The sequence below is a fragment of the Acipenser ruthenus genome, chromosome 6 (assembly GCF_902713425.1).
Source record: "Acipenser ruthenus chromosome 6, fAciRut3.2 maternal haplotype, whole genome shotgun sequence".
Lineage (NCBI taxonomy): Eukaryota > Metazoa > Chordata > Actinopteri > Acipenseriformes > Acipenseridae > Acipenser > Acipenser ruthenus.
Window position 1 is genome coordinate 55,854,851 of NC_081194.1, and position 20,238 is coordinate 55,875,088.

Sequence of the window (20,238 nt, forward strand, 5' to 3'; positions counted from 1 at the left end):
TGTTGCTGCCAGTGGGAAATATCTGATTCAATTTCTCCTGAACTACAGGAAATGTTTCTTTGATTTATTTTATAAAAGAAAGATGTGCAACAGGCAATGTCTAGCTAGTTGAAGAACTTCATGTTACTATTTCACCTGTTCTTCCCTTCCTTATAACACAGTTGCAGGTATCCTAAGACACCAGGCTCCTTCTAAGCACTGTCTGGGTTGCCATCCATTTCATATCACATTTTCATCTTCTAAGTTATTATTTATTTCAGTGGATGTAAACAAGTGTTAAATATGTTGAAATGCTAAACTATTAGCACACAACCTCTTTGACAAAAAGTTGTTATCAATGTCTTCTAACTTTAAGATGCACTGGGATGTTCAAATAGACAAGTGTTTTATTGAATTGAAGTCCCACATGTACTTGCACTGATGGCTTTAATTTATAGAACTAATTTAATATTTCACCAGCACTTTGTACTGTGCTCTGTTGAATTTGGATTCAAAACCATTTTATTTTGGATCACCGCCACCTTTAGGTATGTCAGCACAATCTGTCTGGAGTAATTTGCCAACAGAATATTACAGAATAGTCCAAGGAGGCCTACCCAATGCTTTGAAATCATCTTTCTATCTTAACCGACATTATTACTGGCCCCACATTTACTGAGAATTTATTGGTACTTAATTTAATTCAGGAAAGAAAAGCCTTTCAAACACAATGCAATATAAACCCCTCCATCCTGGTACCTTTGCTGTACTGTAGTTTATATGGTCTGATTACTGCTACTCCATTGGAGTGAGATTCAACTACAACCCCAGAAGTGATCAGGTACCTGGAAGCAGCAGCAACTTGTCGTGTATAATGGTGTCTTTTAAATATCTGCATATTGCAAATTAAAGTGCAAATGCAAGCAGAAAACCATGGTTTTGAAAATCCCTGATTAGTTTTAGGCTTTGCAATATCATCTTGTGTAAGGCAGAGCTTATCGGGGTCTTTGACACCAGCTTATTAAAAAAAATCCTAAGCTCTAAATTTCTGCTTGTTTTGAGTAGTATGCATCTAAAAGAACATGTCACCTCTTTTGCAGACACCAGCGGTGTTCAAGGAAGGATTTTTCGGGTCCTGCAATAAAGCAAAGCAAAGTGATTATAAAAATGTCAGTATGATACAATTTAGATAAGATGCCAGGGAGCATGCTGAATACTACCGGAACACATGTACACAACCTTTGTGCTGTTTTCTGTATCAGGATTTATTTTTATAAAATTATTCATTTAAGCAACTTCATTTTATTTTATGGGAGTCTAGCTCATAATGGCACTTAAGATAACCCTCCCATACTACAACTGAGCCAAAAGAGCAGCTGAATTAAAACAGTGATGACAAGTATTCTGCAGCTAAAACAACACCCATATCAAAAAAGCTGAAACAACTATTGTTCCAATGACGTTGCAATCTTGTCTGCCTTTATCATTATTTATACTGTACTTACTGCAGCATGGCAGGGAAAGCTGTATCCCCCTGCGTCGCAAAGCTATCAGGTAACCTTTTCTCTCATCCTTCAATTTATTTTAATGTCGCCTGGTTGCAGCGAACAATACAATGAGAAACTGTAAACCTCAGCCTACAATGGTATTGTTTCATGTCTTTATTGCAGCTATTACAGTTATAGCTGTAGTCTGTAATGATACAACCCTGTAGAGACACGTTCCAGCTTTCTATAGAGGAATAAAATGGCACCACTGACATGTGGAACAGGCATAGGTAGGACACATGCCAGCTACCTGTCAAAGACTGCTTTACATATTTTGTTAAAGGAGTGATAACCAAGGCTTTAAAATTAATTTATTTCTGTATACATACATACATACATACATACATACATACATACATACAGTAGATGACTGTACTTACACTTGTCATATTTAACAGTTTTACATACATGCAGAAAACCTCTTATCGAATTGTGATGAGTCTTACTAAGTACATTCATTAGTATACGTTACTGAGCAGATGAGAATCTGGGGGTGTATGGAGAGGTGTATCTCTGTCTGTATGTCACACTTCCTGCAATGTACACAAATGTATAAAAATATACTTTTGTTTCTGTTTCATTAATAAACAAGCAGAACAGCGATTTAACTGCAGCCTCCATCCTCATTCCTGACGCCATCCTGCTACACTTGTCATTAACAATTTGGTCTACAATCCACCAATTCAGAAGTCATGATTAACAAGGAAATGAAAATCTACCCAGTATAATTCTATTATAGGATAAGCTGAAGATTGGAATGATAATATTTCGAAGCCACATTCACATTAGGTTAGGCAGACTTATTTTCAACCAGAAAGTTCATGTAAAAGAAAGCTACACACAAGGCTACAACCCAGAAAGTAAGCTGTCTACCATAGTTATAAAACTAATTTCTTTATGCAATCAGCTACAGAAACAACAGTAATGATAATGATCATATGCCAGTTCAAGGAGCCAGCAAAATGGCTTTTAATGTTGGCAAATGGCGTGGGCTGGCGAGTGGGCGAGGGGTTTTGAAATGAGCTCTGTTTCTGCTGGCACTGTGATATCCAGCAGTAACCAGGTGCAGTGAGTGATGACAGATCGGCCCTGGGTCTGTTTGTATGTCTGCCCAGTAGTGCAGCCTGCCTCTGCTCCCAGGGTTCATTAGTGCTGAGCATCGCTGTGTCACACTGGGGCTGTGTAATGTCCCCTCTGATGTATTATTAGATTGTAATGCGTCTGAGGGCAGGATAATGGTCCTCATTAGGATGCCAGGTCACACAGCGTGGGATTCCACTCTCAAACAGAACAGGGAGCACTCACTGGCTCGCATACAGACTGCACACGTTATCTTCAGGTCTTGTTTGTTGCTGGTTTGAGAAGGGAGTTCAGCTTGTCTGCTGAAAGGGACACTGTGATAGAACCGCCTCACAGGTTTTTTTTTTTTTTTTTTTTTTTCTGGAAGGAACACCGAACACAATTCTAAGCAAATTAAGAATATTTGTAAGCACTTAATGAAATGCTTGAGTTGTTTATTTCTGGTTTGGTAACATTATTGGGTGTTCTTTTCTTCTTTTCTGAAGACATTGTGCAAATGACGATTTGAAGTTAAGAGCTTTGAGAATCTAGACCTTTATTTTCAATCACAATAAGCAGTTAAGTTACCAACCTAAAAATAAATAAACAACAGAGACTCAGACAAGCTGCATTCTCAGCATACATACTAGTTTTATACACTTTCTAGTGGGACGTTTCTTTGAAAATGTGTACAAAAAAACCATAATGACATATTTCTAAAATTATTAACAGATTCATGAGCACATTGGTTCCCTTCTAGTTTTTTTTTTCTCAACAGGAAAATGAATACAGCAACAATACACTTGTTTTCACCTTATATACCTCATTCAGTCAATCACATACAGAAGACCACTCTTAAACATAACAATTCAAAACCCCTTCACAATGCCCAACAATAACAGAACCAGAACTGAAACTTGGCATGGTTTGAGGTAATTAAGTTCTTAGGTGTAAGACATTACCCAATTAAATATTGACTTTCTTTACATTTTTACTAAACCACCAGCTTTGCCTGCTCTGCCTCACAAGATGACAGTATGGAATTTACAGAGCTGAATTTTAGTGGCTTTATCAATTCTGTGAAATGAATTAGCATAGCCGTGCCAGGATGGTGAACCGGAATCAAAGCCAAAAGAAGAAGCCAAAACCGGATGTGTAGCCGGAGTCGAGGTTTGTGTCTATGCAAGAAAAGATTAGTTCAGGGATGGTAGATCCCCATATATAAGTATAGCGAGCAGGGGTGCTGGAACTAGGGGTGCTGGGGGTGCGGTAGCACCCCCTGGATTTGCATGATTTCCATCATATACAGGGGTTACAGTTTTGTTCAATGGCTTTCAGCACCCCCATATGCATGCATATTATGCATGCATCCTTAATATGCTGGCATATTGATAAATTTAGTCATTTTCAATTATTTTTATTATTTTCTCTCCAATTTGGAAATGGCCAATTATTTTTAGGCTCAGCTCACCGCTACCACCCCTGCGCTGACTTGGAAGGGTGAAGACGAACACCAGGGGTCGCTGGTGTGTGGTGAGCCGAGCTGAGGACACCCTGGCCGACCTAACCCTCCCTCCCCCCGGGCGGCGCTCGGCCAATTGAGCGCCTCCCCCTGGAAGCTCCCGTCCTCAGTCGACAAAGGAATAGCCTGGACTCTAACTGGTGACGTCCAGACTATAGAGCGCAACCTGCACTCCATGTGGAGCGCCTTTACTGGATGTATCACTCGGGAGCCCCAGTTGGACCATTTTTTATTAGGACCGGCAAAATTTTAATCTACACTCTTATTCCTTGCCTTTCCTTTGGTTCCTTTAAATAATAATAATAAAAACCTCTCCGCCCACTACGCAGCACGTACGTTTTCAGAGTAAGCGTGACAAAAAAATAAACACAAAGAAGAGACTAGAGGTAGGCTGCATTTCAGGATCAGATTTTTCTAGTTAAATTGTCAATTTAATGTAATTTTAAATAATGGAAGATTTACAAAAGAACAAAATGGAAAGGTAAATGTGCTGTTTGTGGAGTTTTAATGAGCTTCTGTGGCAATACCACCAACCCGTGGGATCATTTAGTAAGACAGCACCCGACAAAATACGACAGTGGGAACACAACCAAAAGGAAGCGACACCTTCAGTGGCAGCTTATTTTGAAAAGAAAGTTGATCCGAAAAGCGTCACAGTAAAATAAATAACAGGCCTGATAGTGGATGTTATCACACAAGATATCAGACCTGTTAGTAAAGTAGAGGGAGCTGCGTTTAAAAATCGGATTTCTAATCTTGCTCCGGGCTATGAAATGCCTTGTCGAAAGAAATCTCCAAATTCATTACTCTGGATCACGAACATGCAGAGGAAAAGCTTTGCACAAGAAGCATTTTTAACAGTCACCTGCCATTACATTAAGCAAAACCGGGAACTTGAGTAAAAAGTATTAGCGACACGAAAATTACACAAAAGACACACAGCTGTGAATTTAGCAGAAGCGATCAATCAGATAAACAGAGTTTAAAGTGGCTACAAAAGTAATAGCTTGTGTTTATGATAACGCGGCCAACGTGTGCAGAGCAATGTCTTTGCTTTCTGCGAGCGTGTGGTGTTACTTTGTGGTAGCGTGGCCAGTGTGAGCTGTGCAGGGCACAATATAAATCTCTGCATTCAGAAAAGCTTGGAGGATGTACAACAAGTCCATACGTTAGTCGCAGCAGCAAGGAGACTGGTTGCACATTTTAAAAAGAGTGAGATGGCAACAAGTGCTTTAAATAGGAAACAAACAGAAAAGTTTGACGTAGCTACTTTAGATCTCACGACTGAGCAGTGGAAGCTAATGGCTGAGATACTACCTCTACTACAGCCATTCAAACTGGCTACAGTACTTTTGAGTGCAGAGAAAAACATTATTGCTAGTTCTTTGTACCCACTTGCAACAGGGATAAAACACAGACTGATAAAACAAGTTCCTGATGAAGGAGAGACACTGTCTTCTTCAAATTCAACTGGTTTGCTAATTCCAGTTCCACGGAGTTTGAGAGATAACCTAGTGCGTAATTTGTCTCAGCGATTTTGTTTACATCAGCTGAATGACCCAAGTAATGAGGTTATGCCATTGCCTTTTGTGTCATTTTTGACCCCACAATTTCGCCATCTGGATTTCCTATCCGAACAGGCCAAAGCCCACGTGTCTGAAGCACTGTCTTCCAAACTAGTGAGGCTGGTGGAGGACAACCTCGGAAATGATGGAAATCGTGCCTGTAAAAGTGAGTGCAGCACAGAAGACCTACCTGTTAAAAAGAAAACAAAGACCGAACAAGCAATGGAATTGTTACTTCGTGGACGGCAACAAATACACACTACTTCCAAGGAAACCTTAATCCAACAAGAGATGACGATTTATGCTTCTGAAACTCCATTAGACATCAGCGAAGATCCCCTGATTTGGTGGAAAAAACAACCAGACACACGTTCCCAACCTAGCAGCCTTGGCAAAGAGCATGTTAAGGATCCCTGCAACATCGGTCCTGAGCGAGCGTGTGTTCAGCAAAGCAGGGATGCTTGTGAACAAACTCAGTTCTTTGAAATCGGAGAATGCGGATGCTGTAATATTTCTGAATAAAAACAGAAAATAAGCTCTGGAGAGAGCACAGACTTTGTTACGTTGGACTTAAATAGATATTCTTGTGTTCCCCGTTGGAGTTTTTTTTTTCTCTAATCTGGTTGCTGTCAAGACATCTTAAGATAAGATAGTAATATTTGTAATGTTTTATTAACTTTTTGTGGGAAACCTCGCCAAAAGTGTGACTAGACATAAATAATTAGAAATGTGTAGGTTTAAGTTCAACTGGAGAAATGTTTACTTTTCATGATTAGATTTGATGAAAATATATGTACTTATTATTTACACGTTTCTTTTGTGTTATGAAAAAATGATGCATCGGGTCTTTTTGAAAACGATGCATAGATAGTAAAAAAACACTATCATCCCAGTCCTAACCCTGTCACATTGTCCCAGCCCTAACCCTGTCACACGGGTCTTGCATGACAAAGTGCTCTAAGCTCAGCAGGTATAGTGAAAGATTCCTCACCTCATCTCCGCTCCCAACAAACATCAGTTTGAAAGTCCTCTCCAGATTCTCTTCCATTTCAGCCTCAGCCACACCCTGGGGGTAAGAATGCAGTATGGGGGTAAGAGATTTTTGATGCTTACAATGCTAAATTAGAAACATTATTAAAATAAACTATGTAAGACGAACACTTTGTAAACACTTGAAATTTTTTAATGTTTGAAATGTTTCAGCAGTATTAGTATCTTATCATATTATACCAAAAAACTGCAAAGTTAGGATTACAGGATCAGCCATTATATAAATTGGGCTATGCATATGACTAGGTATTCTATTCTAACTTGGATAGTTTCTACATGTGAAATGTGTTTGGTGAGGAATCTATTTGTTACCAATTATTTTTTGTGGAAAAGCAAGCTAATCCTTTCACTTCAACCCATTTGTCTTGATAACCTCCTAGTAGGCATGATATTCAACCATGAACCACATAAATAAAGAAAAAAAGTTTAAGAAGGTTGCAGGTTACTTTGCATCCTTTGCTTCAAATGCTGAGGAACTGGTCTTCATCACTGAGTTCTGGGAGAGCTGTATTTTCTATAATTATTTTTATTTCACTGAAACAGAGCAAGATTGCAGTTCTGTATACTAGCCTCTTGGCTTTAAAAAATGTGACCATCTAGCTTTCGAAGAAGCAGTAATTCACCTTCCAATCTTGTTGCTTGGCTAAACTGTCCTTTGTTTTCTATGTCATGGTTTTCTATCACAGTGAAGTCGTTGAATACAGTTGTAGACACTGTATTGAAAAATAATAACAGCTAGCGTGTACCACAGCTTGTTGAGTGGATTTGTGCTGCCCTGACCTTTACTTTAAAATACAGTACAGCAGGCTCTCTCTGATCCAGACTGACCTATAATCCAAATCACCATCCTAATTAAATGCATGCTGATAGCTGCTGTAGAAACCAAACTGCGATGTCCTAATTTGTTGATTTTTTATAATTTATGATACATTTTTACTCTGTTTCCTGCTCAATTTTACAATGCCCATTTCAGAAGTCCCCTCAGCCCAGTAAACCACTTTATCTTGCTGCAATGCTATAAGTCCAGTTCCCATGTTACAAGTAATTTGACCCCAGTGTCTTTGAGGAGAGCAGTAATCTGCACAATTTCAAGCAGCTATTTGTCAGTTGACACCTTTGACCCTCATCTAAGTTTCAGCACCTGCTTTCTGTGGAGAGCGCAATCTGAATTATTGAATAATATGTTTGTGCAGCTCTAGTGAATTGCTTATTATATATTCAGTTATAAGTCAGCTTGTATCCATCAATCTAAAGAGCAGCAAATAAAGACCACACTTGGAATAATGGGGTACATTTTCAAAGGTGACTTAGGGGTTTCGATGGGTGTATCTCATTAGAAATTTAAACCGGAATCTAGTTTAAAAGCAATTTTAAGCACTTAAACACTCAGATGTACATTCAGAGAGGTGCTAGGAAATGATGATAATGATGCATGTTGGAGAAATATACACTTTATGAGAAACTATAGTTTACAAAATTAGCTAGGTTACATAGACAGCTAGTATGAAGGCAATTGGGTTTCAATATTAAGTGAAGCAGCCAGATGGCAGGAAAGTTTCCGTGCTTCTTCATTTTATGACAACTTGAAAGGTGATTGCACTGTATTCTGTGTTCTTAGGGAAGAGACACCTTTGGCTAAACATTCCTTTCCCACAGTTTAAACTTCAAAGAAAATAGGCAAAAGGCTTACTCCTTTATTCTACTCTCTTTCCCTTAGTTTTATTGCCTTGTGAGTGAAACAAGGATCTTTTGAAGTGGTGTTCTCTTGGAGATAGAGAAAAGTGGGCCCCATGTGATCAATAATATTATTATTATTGATAGGAGGCTTGTAAAACTTGCACCAGTATGTACAGTAATTGTATTTTCTGATAGGTTAAGAAAAAAGGGGTGATGTGAAAAGGGAAGCCAATATTAATCTGAACATTGCATTGTCTTGTTGATTCTATTATAACTTGTGCTTAAGGAAAATATAGTACCCAGCTTCTCTACTGTATCTAATAAAACATCTTTGTTGAAATCTACAACAGAGTTCGGAATCACAATTATTTCTACTCATGGATGCACGAAGGAGAGAAGTCAGATAACAAACCTTAATGTGTGAATTCTAAAATGCAAGATGAACTGTGAGGATTTACAGTCCGTGCAGGATTGGAGAAGTTGGGATGTGAGTAGAGTGTATTGCTAGAGAGCTTATATAGTCAGGTCCTATTACCTGTAACACAGAAAGTGAACCTATGCCGTGGTGGCAGGAAATAAAATATAAACTAAAATCTGTAAAACTAAAAGATCTGCAGCAAAACAGTAAGAGGCTTGCTTTTGACAATGTAATTAGGTCCTATACATTTACTTACCATGACACATCACCCCAAAAAGTTGGATTTTAAACCCTACCATCTTCAATTTACACCAAACTTGGTTCTTATGGTTGTTTCAGACAAACAAGCTCACATTTACATTTTAGACTGATCAGATCAAGGGGTCAAAAGTTATAGAGGTCAAAATGTGGTTGATGGGTACCTCCACACCCCCCTTAATGTTTACCAACCTTTTACATCAAAACGGTTTGTGCTACAGACTTGTGGGAGGTATCATTTTATTGAAAATCGCATGGTAAATTTAAAACAAATATATAAAAAATGAATTTGAAAGAAAACACCTTACACCTTAACAAAGTCAACTGAGAGATGTCAATCAAAAATGTTATGTTGCATCAAGTGCTGGGAAAGTCTAAGGCCGAGCACCAAAGCCAAAGAAGTGGCAAGAGTTGCCAGAGAAGTCCCACTTACTGGTTTCTGGAAGTACAGCTGGTAGTCAAAGATAGGGACAGATTTAATTCTCTCCATGGGGTTCACATCGGGCTTGGCGGGGAAGAGGGGGGTGTTTAGTGAAGCCACAGCTCTGGAACACAGTATCAAGAAGGAGAAAGGTTTTTTTTTTTCTTCCTTTGACACTTGGTTAACTAGTTAAAATGTTTTCACTCATGATTGCCTAGTGCTGCCTTTCTGATGAGATGACATGATGAGATGTACAGTATAAATACAGTTGTAGTCAAAGGTTTACATACCCTGATGTAAATGTATAATTTCTAGAAATATCTCAACAACAAATAATTATAGGAATAAACCTTTTGTAGCAGATGTTTTGCTTTTGTGGATGAGGAAAACAAGTTTCAAGAAATAGATGTATACAATTATTTGTTTCAGCATTTTTTTTTGCAAAACTCCAAAAATGCTAATTCAAAAGTATTCATACCCTGACAAGGAAAATTAAATCAATAGCTAGTTGAGGCACCTTTAGCAATAATAACCTTTTAAATGATCAGGATATTTATCAATGAGCTGTTGGCATGATTCTTCAACACAAAATTGTTCCAGTTCATTCAAATTCCAATTTAGATTGGGACATAGATCGGGATTCAGATTTAGATTGGGACATTGACTAGGCCATTCCAGAACCTTGATTTTATTCTTCTTTAACCATTCTGAAGTAGATTTTGATGAGTGCTTTGGATCATAGTTGTGTTGGAATGCCCAGTTGCGCTTTAAACCAAGTTTTGTAGCGGAGGGTTTCAGATGATTGGTCAATATCTTTTGGTATGCTATGTATTGGAACTAAATTTCCAGTGCCATTAGAGGAAAAAAATAGCCCCATACTTGACAGTAGGTATGGTGTTCTATTCTTTGTACCCCTCACCAGACTTTCTCCAAATGTAACAACTATCAGCGTGACCAAATAGATCGATTTTTGTTTCATCACTCCACAAAACCTTTGACCAGAACTCATATTCATCATTCAAATGCTGTTTTGCAAATTTTAAGAGATTGTCCTTGTGACATTTTCTTAAGAGTGGCTTTTTTATGGCCTGCGACCATTGAGACCTTCACCATGCAATACTCGACCCCCGTCCCACTTGCAGCCAATTCACTTTGAATATCTCTGACAGTCAATCTCGGATTGTTATTAACCTTCCTCACAATTCTTCTGCTTATTCTTGGTGACAGAACCTTCTTTTTCCAGGCTGAGGGAGCGTTGTGACAGTACCAAGTGTCTGTACTTCTGATAATAGAAACAATTGCTGAAACTGGGATACTCTAATGCTTGAAAATCTTCTTATATCCTTCTCCAGCTTTATGACAATAAATAATGTTCTGCCTAAGGTCTTCACATAGCTCTTTACTTTTTTCCATATTGACTTACTGGTAATGACAGCAATCATCCTATGCATAACCCTTTTATAGTCTCTAAGAATGTTCACCTACAATCCAGCATTTTCTAGACTTTTCTAGAATTAGTTTCTGCATTATCATATTGAAATTTCTAGCACCTTGTAGACAATACTATCATAGCATCAAAGGGTATGAATACTTTTGAATTAGCATTTTTTGAGTTTTGCAAAAAAATTGCTGAAATAAATAATTGTAGACATCTATTTCTTGTAACTTTTATATATATATATATATATATATATATATATATATATATATATATATATATATATATATTTATATATATATATATATATATATATATATATATATATATATATATTTATATATATATATATATATATATATATATATATTATATATAACTTCATTTAATCATTAGACCGACTGAATCGTTTATATTTATTTTTATTTATTTATTTTAATGAAATGCTGAGGCAAACGTCAAATTGTCTGAGATCTGATGTCAACTTATGTTAGACATGAAATAATATTGTTTGAATGTGTAAAACATATTTTCTACAGAACAAAGACTAAACCTTTTAATAAGAAAACGTTTTCTTCTGAGTCAAATTGTCTTTCATATTTCTAAATAAGAAAAATACAAACTTTATGCTGTAGATTAATATTGTTATGATAAATTAGTTTTGGCACTGCGTTCTTCCTGAGTTTCAGGTAAATATATTTAACTGGGTGGCTTTTACACATTTAAACTTAACTGTGATTATTAGTCTCTTGCTGATATTGAATGATCTCTCATTCAAACAACGCAACTCTGCTCAGAAATGCGTATTGTATTACTGCAATAAGAATAAAATAAAACATTGTTCAATTTTATTCTAGACTCGTTTCTCCCCCCACATGTACTCTAACCTCTATATCTAACCCATGATGAAAATAAACTGTGCATTGATTTTGTTTAGTTCCGTTGCTATAGCGTTGTCAGAAAGTATTTAAGTTATTTAAATAAACATTGCAATGGGTGGCTTGGTGGCGGTGCGCTTTTGCACTTAAAGGCAACAAAGGTAATTCACTCTCTATTTGTATTATACTGTATCTGTTAAAAATCTTTCTTCACCCTGGTGGCTGTGGGCAGTTGACCAGCCACGGCAGATGTTGAAATGACATAAAATTCGAAGCTAATTCGGCATCTGCTCGCCACAGCTGGGCACTTCGCCAACTGCCCGGTCATTACGTCAACTGCCCGATTTCAGCAACGGTATATATATATATATATATATATATATATATATATATATATATATATATAATATATTTGTGAGTGCTCCTTAGAGGAGGCAAGGGAGGTAGTGCCTCCTCAAAATTTCCAAGTGAAAAAAAAAAATGTAATTAAAATAATACATAAAGGCTCTGTTATAAACTCCTATCTCCATAACCACAGTACTAGCAATGACAGGTAACGTAGTCTGAGATCTGATTTTAATTGGAGGAGCAACTTTACGCTCCCTCCCCCTTGAAGCACTGCCACTGTGTGCTTGATTATGAGTGGAGTTGAATAATGGAAATTGCATGATTCAGTTTCGTATTTAATTTTTTGAAGGACATTTTTAAAAGTCACTAGAAAAAAAAAATCCATCATAACAGAAGGACAAATGAAAAAACTTCACAGAAAGTTAAAATACGAAGCCAGCATGTTGTTGACATGCATGGATGATGGGAGATTTTAGTTGCATTTCTGCGATTAAAAAAAACTTTCAGCGTCTACCAGATAAACTCCTACTCCCAGAAGACACTGCACGCCCACGTGACTATGGCATTGTGACATGGGAGTGTCAGTAATGATATGACTTCCTTTCTGTGGGAACAGATCTAGTTGTTAGTGTTGTTTTTTTCTTTGTTAGTGTTTGTTGGAAGTTGTATTTATATTATTTTAGCCTTTCCTCAGCAGTGTTTGTTTATTTTCCCCAGCGCAAGTAAACATTCACTTCCTTTTCACCTGTACGGTATACAATTATTTTGTTGGTCATTTATTTAAGTTTAGCAAATTTCGCAAATTAAGTCTATATAGGATGTGCTAGATTTTTTCTTCCTTTCTCCTGCCTCAACAACTTTGTTTCGAAAATATTTTATACAAAGTATGTTAGTGGCGTGGTCTTGAAATCAAAATGGTGCATCAATGTTGTATACAGTGCATTTTTAAACATACGCTGTCAGTGTGTAACAGTTAACTATATCAGAATAAACTATGATGGGCTGCTGTTTTCTTTTCTCTGTTGGCTAGTGGAGAAAATGCTTTTAACAGCCAGACAGGAGTAAACCTGTTTAGACTGCACTTGTAGATCTCTTGATCTACTGCACTATGATGTCATTGTAGGTATAACTTGTTGTAATCCTAATTTGTTGCATATTATTTCATATTGTATTTTAGTAGTATTATTTGCACTTACTGTAAACTATACTGTATTTAAATATTAATCTTGCATTGTAACCCTGTGCTGCCCTTTAACACCTGTAAGTCGCCTTGAATAATAATAATAATAATAATAATAATAATAATAATAATAATAATAATAATATGAAAGTGTTGTCAGTCTGAATACAATAATAAGATTCTACTGCTGCTGGAAGCTTAAGGGGACCCCAAGCCCTCTGCCTTTTTTCTGCCCCCCCATACATATATACAGTACATACAGAGACAAACAGGCCCATCATGAACTCTATTGTAATTGGTATGGCTCATTTAGCCAATGTAGTTGGACTGCTCTGGATCAAAAAAATGTACCCCGCTTTATCTGGAAAATTACCTGACTCTTTCAGGATAGCACTGCGCCATATTCCACACAACTGAACCGCCCCAGTCATGACCAATCAGGGTTACCTGGGGAATGCCCTAAAAGAAAGAAATTAGTCAGATTTAGGGAAACTTCACCTTTTAAAATCACACTTTGTGGTAGCAAGGTATCAAATCTGGTACATTATGATCTCCTCCGGACTCCCCCCACACACATAAAACAGTTAAATAAAAAAACTAAAAAAAACACCAGTAATCTTCCAACTGATCATTCCTTACTAGGATCTGAAGGTCAGCCAACTCAATACAGTCATTTCAGTAATTAGGATACAACGGGTTTGGTAGTTTATCAGCATTCAGGCACTTAATTCCAACATCTTAGACATGAACTGGGAAATAGGGCAGTCACATCCCTTATAAAAGCCATTTTTGGTATACGATGGTAAAAGAATAGCCCATTAAACTGAAGCATGGTGAAAGCATGGTAAATAGTAACAGGACGCAGGCTAGACACAAACAGGCAATCACACACTCAAGGTAAGCTCCTTTGAGTTACCTTTTAAACTCCTCACTAAGTAAAGTGTGTTAAAATACAGCAAATTATCCTCGCAATTAAACCACAGTGAACTCAAATTTACCATGGTAAAGTTTTACAAGGGACTGAATACACATCAAAATATTCACATATTATATGCTGTAATTTAAAGTATATAATACAAAGCCTGTTGATCACATGCTTGACTGAGCAACCTTATCTAATGAACACCACTATAGAATAGCCCAGAACCACAAGCTTTTCTGAAATGTATGAAGAAACTTGTTGTAGGTGTCACAACATATAAACAATATTACACTGCGCATCCTGTATAAAACACAGTCTGTATACAACATGCAGAAATGTTCCATATATTTGTAAAGGGTGCGGGTTATAATTGCATCACACATTTAACACAGCACTAGAGAAATAAGGTTCTGTGAGGCTAGAAAGTGCTAAGCTAAAACATCTGTATATTTTGGCTCCAGGCACTCACTCACTCACTCACTCTCTCTCTCTCTCTCTCTCTCTCTCTCTCTCTCTCTCTCTCTCTCTCTCTCTCTCTCTCTCTCTCTCTCTCTCTCTCTCTCTCTCTCTCTCTCTCTCTCTCTCTCTCTCTCTCTCTCTCTCTCTCTCTCTCTCTCTCTCTCTCTCTCTCTCTCTCTCTCTCTTTAAGTTGGTGCCCCTCCAGCTTGAGTAATCGTTGTCTATACAATCACATAGCTCTGAAACAAAAGGACACAAATTGGATCCATCAGGTTTTTCTCTTCTCATCTCACTGTCAGTCATCCGTACGTCAGTTAAATTAGCCTTTAATTACTACCTAATGATCCAATTTTTCACAATATGATTTCCAGAGGACTGACACAAATAAAAATGTGTCCCGGCAACACAGCCAGCCCCCTTGTCATCCTACTGTCCTGGTGTGTCTGTATTTACTCGAAGAAAAGTTGCTCCTAAATCTAAGTTACAGGGGTGTAACTTTTGATATTTAAAGAAAAGTTACACTACATAAAAACAGAAGCTAATGAATCTTCTAAAACTCCAAAGGTTATAAATATTAAAAACCCATCCCTACAGCAAAACTGTTTAAGTTGCAGAGAACATGAAATGACAGTAAGTAGTTTATTTTTCTTTTGGTTAAGAAAAATACTTGTGAAAATAGCTATAGCAAGTAGGCTACCAGTAATATAATGACTAGTCGTATATGGCTTTATATACACAGTGTAATATGGCTTTTCAATATGTTTACATTGCGTTTCACACGTTTAACTGAAGACTGTAAAGAAAGGTGTATTTGTTTGCATGTCAGCAAAGTTCTAAAGATGTACCAAGTATAACCAAGTACAAGACTTTGCTGTAAAGACATCAGTGTTGACCAAAAATCAGCCTCACTCCATACCGAGCTGATTGCAGAGAGGGGGTGTATATGTGCTGAGCTGCAGCACAAACCCAGGTCAACATCCCTGTCTGTCAGGTCTGTCCCCTTTTAGCCTGTGCACTGATAGTTTTGCTGTATCAACTGGACCATTTGAGCTGATATAGTTGATAAACTTTGACCTAGTTTATCAAAACTGTATACTCTATACAGGGTGCAGTTTGACCAATTTTAGGAGCTACAGTTCAAAAAGTGCATGCTGCAACGGTAGCACATGTTTCATCTATTTATTACAATGTAGTATTTTTATAACGTACATTCTAATTGGTTCCTTCTTTGTAACACTGCATCCAACATCAAAAACATGAGATAATATACAATTTATTTTGTTGTTTCTGAGCATCTGGTTCCACACTGTTTCGATGAAAAAGCCAAAATAACTTAAAACATATACTTTACTTCAAAAGGTGAGTGCAATATTACTGTAACAGAAACTGTAATACCATTGTGTACAGATGTTAATGTCTTGCTAATCTATAACTAAGAATTGGTAGGCATTGCAGCTTTTAAAGTCATACAATTTGATTCAGTGCCTCCTATCCTATTTTGCTTTTGATGGTAATGCATTGGAACAAGTCATTTCAGTTCAGCACTGTACCATGGTTCAGTTCCTCATAGCTTGTTACATCATTCACTTCATGTAAAGTAGCTGGTGCTTAAGATTACTACCAAAATGGGTCTCACAGGACAAGTTAAGCATTGCATACCAAATCAAAATAACAGATAGTGGGGGTGTTATTCACATGCAAGAGATTTCTTGATACATTTAACAACTTTACAAATGATTGCCTTTTTTATGATAAGCGACAGGTGTTCTGTGTTATCTCATTAACAGCAGTTAGAGGGGTCTCTTCAGAATACTGCTTCATTTCTGTCTAATCCTTGTCTTTGTGGAAGAAAAAGCAGTAAGCCAAGCAGGGAGGGCTGGGGAATATAATTTGAATCCCTAATTCCAGTCCTCGATGGGCTGGCATTCCTCACTTGAAACCTGGTCATAAATCAGTTTTGACTAGTTATTTTCGTTTAACATCGGTTATGCTTTGGTTCCTGACTCTCCCAAAGTTCAGCATTTTGATTGGTTCATCTGACAAACATAAGAGCTGATTGAGTGAGTGCAATGACTTACGACTTACAAAATGCCATCGACCAATGGCATACACAGATCAACAAGTGGCAATGTGACAGAGCATAGGCTTTGCACATGGGGGTGCACAGATCTGTGTGAGAGTTTGGAGGTTGGTGGTCATCTTGGTGAAGGGATAGCCTGTAACCAAGATGGCCATCGTTTGATTGATTGTTTAATTGTCTGAATGGAAAAGTGTGGAATGTGGCCAGGTGGTGATTAGATGATTGAGTGAATCAATCCAGCCCCTGGAGTGTTTGTTTGGAGAGCGGAGAGCGGAGAGAGGAGAGAGGAGAGAGTGCACTGGAAATCCATATCTTGGGTGTGGTATTGTGTTTATTTTGAACAGTTTTATTTGTAGAGTTTTGTTCAAACCTTTGTTTTGTTCCTGTTTTGTTTGTTTTGTCTTGCCCGGGACGCTATGCCACAGGCAACAATTAAAAAAGCTCCATTTGGCCAGTGAATCATCTGAAATACTGTGGGTTACTTAGCCTTTAACAACAAAATCTCATTAGTGGTCTGCCATTTGGATATTTAGCTGCTCCCAAAACAGTCATTTCCATGTTTTATTGTATCTGCTCTCGCCAGATGCCAGGCCCAATAAACACCAGAAAATACAGTGCGGCAAATTTACATCCAAAGTAATTAAACATGATTTTTCCCTTTGGAGGAGTCTGGTCAAGATACTTACTCAGGGCTTTAAACAGATCTTTAACACTGCAGATTGAACAAATCTAGTCTGGTAGTTCATTACTGTAAGACCTTTGACAAGATGGATACCTCTGCTGCTGTAAATTAAAGTAGCATGTTACAGCAGTGGAGAGTGACCAGATACCCATGCCTGTGATTGTCCTATCTCTACAACAAAAATGTCACATTGGAAACAGTATGGCATATGAAATAGTAGTCCCTATTTATAAAGCTTTACCTTGTGAGTTATTTAAAGACTTGTTATTTACAGACTGTTTTCATTAATCAGAGAAAGTACATAATCACTGAGTGCTTCTGATTGCAATTACTCAAACACTGTGCTTATTTTTTGTGCCAAGGTGTGCTAAGGTGGTTCAGGAGTTGCTCTTCAGTTCTAGGGGTCAGCCATATAAATATGTAACAGAGGCTAGATCACCTGAAGTGTCCACATGTGCAATCTTGCGCTCCCCAATTACACTGAAAGTCACTTTATGTTCAGTAATGATTAGTACTTGAACTGCATATTGCATAAACCTGTATAGGCTTTCCAGGTGCATTTGATTGCTTTTGAATGACTGATATATCTGAATTACATTCAGAAAAAAGCATCCATGTAGACACTCGGTAGAAAAATCACAAATGGGTCTTTCCCTTTTAATGCAGAAGTGCCAGCCTCTCTTTATGAACTGACTATTGCAACCTTTGTTCGCTCTGCTTCTTTCAGTTTCCTATTCAAAATTGCACTTTATTTAAAGTTCATTAGCTGTTATTCTTAGTAAATCCAATCATTAACTTTGGAATTGGTTTTAAAATCTTTCAGAGAGTAACAAGAAATTGACTCACTGAGTGATGAAGTGGCAAACAAGTATATTCATGTACTTTCATTCAGTTCAGCTGCACCCCCAAATATTATCCATTTACCAAACAATGCAGAATGATTCTGGGATATGTGTTCTTCATGTTACATCAGAATACAGGATCACATTGTAAACTGCAATATGTCATCTTAGGTTGTCTCCTGGAGATATTGTGGCAGAGTAGGGGGAAGAGTCGGGCGAAGCACCTGGCTCCAATTTGTTTTGATTATTATTATTATTTATTTCTTAGCAGACGCCCTTATCCAGGGTGACTTACAATTGTTACAAGATATCACATTATTTTTACATACAATTACCCATTTATACAGTTGGGTTTTTACTGGAGCAATCTAGGTAAAGCACCTTGCTCAAGGGTACAGCAGCAGTGTCCCTCACCTGGGATTGAACCAAAACCCTCCGATCAAGAGTCCAGAGCCCTAACCACTACTCCACACTGCTGCCCTGATGGAGCCCTGCATAAAGGCACGGGTAACCCCGCAGTCAGGGCTGCTGTTTTGAAGGCTGCCTACAGCCGTGAGGAGACCTGTCTGGTCATATGCAGTGAAGGCACTGTGTTTGTTGTATAAATTGTGTAAAAATGGTGGTTGTGACTGGAAAACGGCTTAGCCGTCCAGTTTGGTTAGTTTAGGATTAACCAAAGAAAAGTTTAGTTTAGCACTCTACGTGGGAGTTAGGTTTTTGTTTTGTCTTGTTTGTTTATTTGTATTTTGGCAATAAAAGTGTGCAAAAACACGCTGAACAAAAAGTTCCTGTGTTGGGTTAAAGTAATTCGTGCCAAACGAACCCGAGAGCCAAAGGCTTGATCACAATATATATTGCACCTTACAGCCTGTCACTGAACACAGCAGGCCCTGACCTGTTCAATTAACTCAATCAATAAAGCACAGCCGATCTGAGCAGTAGGACTGGCAGGGAGACAAGGAGCTCTGCATTAATCAAATGAAAAAAATTCACAGGTCTTCTAATTGGAAGTGCTGCTGGACTGACATCCATTTTAGCGATGCATTACCTAATGAATGTGTCTTATTTACGCGCACTGCATAATAGGCGATATAGTTCATTAGCCAGTATGGGTCACAGTCTTTAACCAAATACAAGACCATTTGTTAGGTAATAAAGTCAACCTAATTTAGCTGACCCTGATATTATATTTTTCAATATCTAATTGCAATAAGTTTGACTATTACTTAATTATTACGTTGTTTAGATGTCAAGAAGTCTTCTCAATTTATCAATTTTTGTCTCAAGTTTAGAACTGTGGCATTATCCCAGGATTTGTTGGGACTGTGAGGACACAAACACCATAAGGTGTCATTTATGATGAGTTTATTGACAAATTACAGATGCATATTATATTATGCACTGTAAAGTTTATTGTTTAAGAAATTGTATATACCTGATCAATAGGCCAACTCCAGGTCAATTACTGGGTGATAAAATATAGTTGGTTATTTGAGGTCCATTATCACTACATGTTCTGAAAGTTCTGCCAAGAATCAGTTTGGAATTATCAGTAAACAGCAACTATCTTGCTCCGATAGAGAAGCCCAAAAAGTCTTACTAATATTACCTTTTAATGGATATTTTAGTCTTTCTAATTCCATGTCGGTATACATGGTGTCCCATAATTCAGGCATCATAGGCATAATTGTTAATCAGGGTTTTCAATTAGTTTTAAGGTATGTGGCACTTACAAGGTAGTAGGGGGCAGCGTCACAGGGGCGACGGGAGAGAGTGGGACATTTTTGAAAACGGGGATTACAATGGTGCCTTCTGGCGCAATTTTGGATGGTTTAAGCCTGTGCTAGACTAGTAGTGGTCTGCTTGTAGTGTCTGACAAAGTACTCCATTAGTGCAATGAAGAAGCTTTATTT

General features: G+C 37.6%; 1 protein-coding gene across 2 annotated transcripts in view; it reads right to left on the reverse strand.

Moving 5' to 3' along the window:
* The window catches only part of ephx2 (epoxide hydrolase 2, cytoplasmic), a 75,140-nt gene that overhangs the window by 18,864 nt on the left and 36,038 nt on the right, over positions 1 to 20,238 (reverse strand). For both annotated transcript variants that reach the window (XM_034018042.3, XM_059025548.1), the window contains exons 11-14: positions 13,714 to 13,799; positions 9,509 to 9,620; positions 6,664 to 6,738; positions 1,069 to 1,114 (exon numbers count right to left, since the gene is read on the reverse strand). In XM_034018042.3, coding sequence (XP_033873933.3) covers positions 1,069 to 1,114; positions 6,664 to 6,738; positions 9,509 to 9,620; positions 13,714 to 13,799 — 319 coding nt within the window. The remainder of the gene's footprint in view (positions 1 to 1,068; positions 1,115 to 6,663; positions 6,739 to 9,508; positions 9,621 to 13,713; positions 13,800 to 20,238) is intronic.